General features: G+C 44.1%; 1 protein-coding gene across 1 annotated transcript in view; it reads right to left on the reverse strand.

The window, feature by feature from the left end:
* PCYT1B (phosphate cytidylyltransferase 1B, choline) overlaps nucleotides 1-2,550 on the reverse strand; it is a 117,097-nt gene extending 114,547 nt beyond the window's left edge. The window contains exon 1 of the mRNA XM_004382861.2: nucleotides 2,225-2,550. Within this exon, the coding sequence (XP_004382918.1) occupies nucleotides 2,225-2,341 (117 nt within the window). The 5' untranslated portion in view covers nucleotides 2,342-2,550. The remainder of the gene's footprint in view (nucleotides 1-2,224) is intronic.
* Between the last annotated feature and the right edge of the window lie 5,192 nt (nucleotides 2,551-7,742).

The following is a 7,742-nucleotide window of genomic DNA, read 5'->3' on the forward strand; positions in this document are numbered from 1 at the left end:
AAAGCTCGTGAGCGGCCATCTAAGATGCATCAATTGTTTCCAACCCACCTAGAGCAAAGGAGAATGAAGAACACAAGACACAAGGAAAATATTAGCCCAAGAGACAAAAGGGCCACATAAACCAGAGACTCCATCAGCCTGAGACCAGAAGAACTAGATGGTGCCCGGCTACCACCAATGACCATCCTGACAGGGAACACAACAGACAGTCCCTGATGGAGCAGGAGAAAAGTGGGGCACAGAACTCAAATTCTAGTAAAAAGACCACACTTAATGGTTTGATTCAGACTGTAGAGACCCGGGAAGACGTGGCCGCCAGACTCTCTGTTAGCCCATAACTAAAACCATTCCCGAAGCCAACTCTTCAGACAAAGATTAGACTGGACTATAAGACATAAAATGATACTCGTGAAGAGTGTGCTTCTTAGCTCAAGTAGATACACGAGTCTAAATGGGCAGCTCTTGTCTGGAGGCGAGATGAGAAGAAGGCAGAAAGGAACAGGAGCTGGTTGAATGAACATAGGAAATCCGGGGCGGAAAGGAGGAGTGTGCTGTCACAGTATGGGGAGTGCAACTAGGGTCACATAGCAGTGTGTGTTATAAAGTTTTGTACGAGAAACTAACTTGAATTGTAAACTTTCATTTAAAGCACAATTTTTTAAAAAATTGCCATTTTAACCATTTTTACATGTACAATTCAGTGACATTAATTACAATCACCATGTTGTACAACCATCACTCCTATCCATTTTTCAAAAGTTTTCCGTCACCCCAAGCAGAAACTCAGTACCCTTTAATTGTAAGAGATTTTTAGTGGTCAATTCTTTTCAGTGCTGAATTGTGAGTTGTTTACTGGCTCAAAGGAATCCCTTAGTAACAAACTAATTGGCATGGTTTTTCTCCCATGAGAATATAGACACTACATTGTGTTATGTCCTTCAGTAAGTGGCTTAAGTTCTGGGAGCTGTTATTAAACTACCCTAAGAAAATAATTTTTTTAAAAAAAAGGAAACAGTGAACAAAAGTCCATTGAGTTCTAATATAACTTCCTTTGTTTTTTTGTTTTTTAGGAGGTTGTTCTACGCCTGCCTTTCAACCTTTGCTAACCCTTTTAAGAAATAACATTTCCATAATGGGCTGGCCTTCCAGTTTGTGGGCTCTTATTTTGGGGGTGTCACAGAAAATGCCACATCACACAATCCTTAAAAAAAAAAAACAAAACCTCTTCCCAGGGTTAAACTCCACAACCAATCAAAAGATTCCACCTTAGAACTTGGGTGCAGGAAAATCGCTAGACAGATTCGAAATAGTGTGTCTCTTAGATTTGGGGGTTCGAAGAGAGGTCTCTCCAAGTTGCACAAGACTTTAGACCACAGAAAACCCACCACACCTTTGGTGTTTTTGATTTCTTGAAGACACACGTTGAGATGGTCGGGAACAAACTTCCACATCTACTTAGGGGATCATGAGCAGTGGCAGGGAAACTGATCAAATTGGGAAGCCAGTTACTGAGATGGAAGGGAGCGCTTCCATTCCCTGAGACTGGGTCTGAGCGCACCGTTCCCACACTTTCGTTATTAAACATATGCAGCACCTTTCTAAATAAATGTAGCTCCCCCAGATTCCCACACCCTGAAGAGAAACCCTCACAGCACCCTCCGGAGATTTTTACAATTCATTGAAAATGCACGGTGTTTCTAAAGGCATCACTGAGGGGCTCTTATTTATTTTTAAATTGTCAAATGAATGAAGGAAGTTTTTGCATCCCATGTCGTTCTCTTTTGTCCAAAATTGGCATTAGGCACACAAATCAGTTGAGGACAGTATCATTCCTTAGCTAGGATTTTGAACTTAACAAGGGACTGTTCCCCAAGCTTTGCGAAGAAAACCCCATTTGTAAATTACGCTGAAGGGCTCTTTTCCCCCCTCTCCAGACGAAAATCCACCTACAAGGAAAAAAGCCATCCCCTCCTCCCAAGGTACAAAAACACAGCCGATCCCAAGCAGACCATTTCCGACCTAGCCAATACAATAATGCTTTGTAAACTGAGAGCAGCGCCCAGTAGAGAGGCGAAGTCTAAACAGCTGAGAAGGATTAGGCGGTAGCAACATTTCATTTACATGAAAATCCCCGAAGCATCGTTTTCCACGCTGGCTGCGGGAGCCTAAGGAACTCTTTTGTGCCATAGCCACGCATACATTTGCATCCTTTGTCTTTACTTACCAGTCGAGGCTGTGGGCATGTGTGCTCTATTTCCTCCATGGTTTCTGAGGGAGGCTCATTGGAAAGGGATTTTGGGATACCTGTTTCTGACTCAGCATCAGTGGTGAGTACTGGCATGGCCAGCAAACGCTCCCTCCAGCTCTACACTCTCTGAGTCTCCTCGCAGACAGAGAATGTTTTCTTTGTCACGTATTTTTGTCTCCTCTACCCATCCCCCTTCTTCTTCCCTTCTTTTTGTCTTCACTAGGGGCAGTAAAGGGGTTCCCCCCCCCTTTCTTTCCAGGAGAAGCCAGAGGCAAGGCCTCAGTTTATCACTATAACAACCAGCCGGGTCTGGAGCGGCGGGTGCGGGATACAGTATCCTCATTTGTTTGGAGCGCGCTGGTTGGCTACTGTCATCATAGTACCACTCCGCCGGGGAGCGGCTGCGCCCCATTGGCTGGCCGGCGGTGCCCACGGGGCCTGAACTTGCTGCTTTTGTTTCTTCTGTTTAATTCAGTTGCAAAGGTCTCGGGCCATCCTGGGCAAGGGACCCGGGCTGCACTACCCAGATAAGATGAACCCGCTTCCTGAGGGGCCCTGGACGGCTCGAGAAGAACAGAGCAGACCTCCACTGAGAAAGGACCACGCCCTTGGCACGAGAGGAGAATGTGCTGTAGTCAGAATAGTTGCCAAATAAGAGTCACCCTGAAGACAATGCCACTTTTGAGCCCAAACCCACGGCGCCTCCAGTTGCTGGCTGGCCTCGGAGGGGTTCTCAGGCATTCACGGTGGGCACCTGGGTGTTCACCCCCTAGGCTGCACGCAGCTCTAGCACTAAGATTCCCTGGGGCCTGGTGTAGCCCTGGAGCCTTCCTCTGGGGCTGCCCTAGGAGGAGCTTTGGAGGAGGTAGTTTTTGACAGCCTGCCTCCCCGCTCTGGCTGCCCTCCTCAATCGCTTTCTCCATCAGCCACTTCCCCTTCCCAGCTATTCGAGATTCCTCAAGGAAGTTTTGCTCTTGTCTGCCCGTCAATACACTATTCCATGCACTGGTGTGTTATCCCTCTGCTCCCATTTTACCAATTTTGGGTCCTATAGCCTAAGCACCCTGCTCTCAGCCAAATGCTCCTGGCGATCAGAGAAACGTTCCAGAGGGGGTGCTAAAGACTGATGTGCCTTAAGGTCTAAACCGTCCAGGAATATCTACATCTTAAGAGAGATGTTCTGAAGAAGGAGCCCTGGGTGCGCAGTGATTAAGCGTTCACCTGTTAACCAAAAAGATCATCAGTTCGAATCCACCAGCCGCTCCTTGGAAACCCTATGGGGCAGTTCTACTCTGTCTTATAGGGACGCGATGAGTCCGAATCGACTCGACGGCAACGGGTTTGGTTTTTGTTTTGTTTTTTTTTTGGTTCTAAAGACACGCATTCAAAGAAAAGAGCTTACAGAGGTATTTGCTCTAGTGAAATGGCACTTTTAATAAACATTAATTTAAAAAACCCACGATAATCGCTAGCATTTATTAAGCACAGGGCACAGTGTTAAATACTTTACCTAGATGCTGTTTAATCTTTATAAGACCCTCAAGAGGTAGATCCTATTAAAAAACCTGTTGCCGTCGAGTTGATTCCCATTCATAGCTACCCTATAGGGAAGAGTAGAACTGCCCCATAGGGTTTCCAAGGAGCGGCTGGTGGATTCGAACTGCCAAACTGCAGACCTTTTGGATAGCAGCAGTAGCTCTTAACCACTGTGCCACCAGCGCTCCGTAGATCCTATTATTACAACCATTTTATAGGTGAGGAAATTGCAACTTAGAGTAATTGCTCAGAGTCTCACAGCTTTTAAGTGGTGGAGCTGGGGTTGGAGGAATTGAGGGGGAGGGAGCAGAGATGCAAATGGTGTAGTAGAAAAAGCACCTCGGTAGGAGTCCCCTTCAGACAAGTCCCTGGACTTCTAAATCTTTCATTTGTATCTATAGCAGTGGTTTTTATGCAAGTGTGGCCTGGGACCAGCAGCATCAACATCAGCATTATCTGAGAACTTGTTAGAAACCACTAGTCCAAAGGATGGGATAAAAATCCCAGCCCTGCCTCCCTTATGGAGCTGTGGGAATCAAAGGAGACAGCACGTGAAGCACTTTGCAAATTAGAATGTACTATGACAATGTAAGGAGATGTTATTTTTATAGCTTCTCAAATAAGCAAACAAGGATAGCCCTAAAAGAGGAAGGAAAATATAGATTCTGCAAGCAAAGATTTACACCGCTGGACAGTTATAGCTCCTGCCATTTTAAATCAGAGTGACACCACTTGACAGTATTATTACTTATGCCTGAGGGAATTCCAGTGATTCAGAGAATTCCAATGACACCTGGGTCACCTGAAAAGGGGTCAGTTTCTTCCTACTCCATCTGCCGTCCTAGAAGCTCAAAACACCTGAAGCTGCAGGTTTAGCTCTACCAAACCCTGCAATATACTTAGGAGCCCCCTTCCCACCAAGCATGGTATGCACCGATTTGCACTGAGCAAGGTACACACAGGCTTAATGGGTTTCACCATATCAAAGATGAAACTGTGCACTGCAGATTGGTGGGAAGGCACAAATGGGCCCGTGCGTACCTTGCTTATTGGGTAATCCATCCCTGTGTGGGGGTGAGATTGTTGTATTCTTTGCCTTAGAGCAGTGGTTCTCAAAATGTAGTCCCGGAGGAGCAGCAGCAGCAGCAGTCTTGGGAACTTGTTAGAAATTCTCACTCCCCATTTTAGACTTACTGAATCAGAAGCTCAGGGGGTGGAGCCCAGGAATCTGTGCGTTAATAAATCCTCCAGATGATTCTGACACATGCTAAGAAGAGTCTGAGAACCACTACTTTAGAACCACATGTTTCCATTGAAAGGCATCTGACCCCATATTCCGCCACTGTGGTCAGGGCCACTGAGCTGCCCATCAGGTACCTAATTGGTCCTCTCAGAATGGGAGACTCACCTGGTCACCTGCCCATTTAGCAGAGTCCTAATGTCTAGCTGGCTTCTTGTGAGCCCCTTTTGCCCAAGAGCCTGGACCATGCCCTTGTCCCCCCTCAGCCAGGCTGCTTTCCTTTTCTGTCTCAAAGTGGGCAGGTGCCCCTCTCTCCCGTCCTCATCCTCCCTGCCCCGTTGAACCGAGATGTTGCCTCTGCCTAGGGATAAATATCTTCATTGTGTCATCTGTCAGACACTAAGCTATGAGTGCCACTTTGTACTAAGTTCAAGTCACACTCGACACGTATTCATCCCAAGTCCTTGAACCTCTAGAATGAATTCCATTCCCACTAATCCTACTCCAGCCGAGTCCTGGCTTCTTCCCACCCCTCTCTCCACAGTCCAGTGGTTGAACCTCAGCATATTTTGGCGGTCCTAATGGCCGAGCTAGATTCTTTCAAGTACGAATGTGAGAGAGGTCCTTACCAGATCCACCCACTCTGATGACCAGAGTCTTGGTTGCTACTGCAGCCTGATTGGGGAACTTCTCTTTAATAATATCCAGATGGATTATTTTAACTTGGAGCCTTTTAATGCTATCAAGATGAATAACTGAGAATGACCAGTTAATTCCACACTATGGAATTAAATATTCCACAACCCTCTAGGGTTTACAGGTAGGGGGAGGGTGACAATAAAGTGATAGTATGAGGAAGTTGATTGGGGTGATGAAAATGTTTTGATGAAATCATTATGGGAATGGTTACAGTTGGGAATTTATCCCAAAAGAAATAATCCGAGAAGACACAAAGATTTATGTACAAAGATGCTTAATGCATAATTATTTATAAAAGGCAAAAAAAGAGAGAGATAATTTAGAGCAATAGCAGGAATGGTTAAAATAAAAATAAAATATATCCATATAATATAGCATTGGACATGCATTAAGAGTCACGATTTTGAAGAAATTCTAATGTTATGGGAACATGTAACCATTATACTGCCAGATGAAAAAAGCAGACTATAAATTATGATTTTAAAAAATGATCTCAATTATGTAATATGTTGTTGTTAGGTATTATTGAGTCAATTTCAATTCATAGCAATCACATGTGACACAGTAGAACTGCCCCATAGGGTTTTCTAGGCTGTAATCTTTATAGGAGCAGATTGTCAGGTCTTTCTCCTGTGGAGCCGCTGGGTATCTTGAAACCACCAGTGTTTCAGTTAGCAGCCTAGTGCTTAACCATTATGCTACCAAGGCTCCTATGTAATATGTACACGCATAGGAAAAGCACTGGAGGGAAATATATCAAGATGTTAACAGTGAAAGCTTTCAACTGTGGGGTTATGGGATTTTTTTTGTTGTTGTTGTTTTCTTTTTATGTTTTATCTCTACAACAAGTATGCAAAAATGAGCACATATTACTTCTTTAGTCAGATAAGAATGAACATTACACCTATCCACCCCCACCTGAAAGGTGTCAAAGGCTAGACATGAGGGATGGGGCAGGCAAGTGAGCAAATGGAAAGGTGCAGGGGACTCAGTGAGAGGAAACAAGAAAGCTGATACTGAGGAAAAAGCTGGGAAAGAGACCTATCTCCCCAGGCAGAGACCTATCTCCAGTTAGCAGAGGCAGAGAAAACGTGTTGGAGGAGGCTGTTCAGAAAACTCCCAGGAAACACTAAGGGACAGAGCGCCTCAGTCTTGTAACCTTTGCATCAGTACTGCTCCTAACAATCACCATCTTTATTATTTCTGCCATTTATTGAGCTCCTTTTATTTTCTTAGCACTATACTAGGTGCTTATTGGAGTCCCTGGGTGCTGCAAATGGCTAATGCACTTGGCTGGTAACTGAAATATTAAAGGTTCGAGTCCACCCAGATGGGCCTCAGAAGAAAGGCCTGGCAATCTACTTCCAAAAAATCAACCATTGAGGAATGTTCTCCAGAATAGATCACATCTTAGGCCACAGAGCAATCCTCAACAAGATCCAAAATGTTGAGATAATACAAAATATCTTCTCTGACCACAACACCATCAAAGTAGAAATTAACAACAGGAAAAGCAAGGAAAAAAAATCAATTACATGGAAACTGAATAACACCCTGCTTACAAACCACAGTGTAACAGAAGAAATCAGAGATGGAATTTAAAAATTCCTAGCATCAAACGAGAATGAAAACACATCATCCCAAAACCTTTGGGACACAGCAAAGGTAGTCCTCAGAGGACAATTTATAGCAATACATGCACACATCAAAAAAGAAGAAAGGGAGAAAATCAAAACATTAACTACAGAACTCAAATAAATAGAAAGAGAACGGCAAAAAAAAGCTCACAGCCACTAGAAGAAAGGAAATAATAAAGATAAGAGCAGAAATAAATGAATAGAGAATAGAAAAACAATAGAAAGAATCAACAAAACCAAAAGTTGGTTCTTTGAAAGAATCAACAAAATTGACAAACCACTGGCCAGACTGACAAAAGAAAAACAAGAGAGGACGCAAATAACCCAATAAGAAATGAAATGGGGGACATTACAACAGACCCAACTGAAATAAAAAGGATCA

The sequence above is a fragment of the Trichechus manatus genome, unplaced genomic scaffold, assembly GCF_000243295.1.
Source record: "Trichechus manatus latirostris isolate Lorelei unplaced genomic scaffold, TriManLat1.0 scaffold00100, whole genome shotgun sequence".
NCBI lineage: Eukaryota > Metazoa > Chordata > Mammalia > Sirenia > Trichechidae > Trichechus > Trichechus manatus.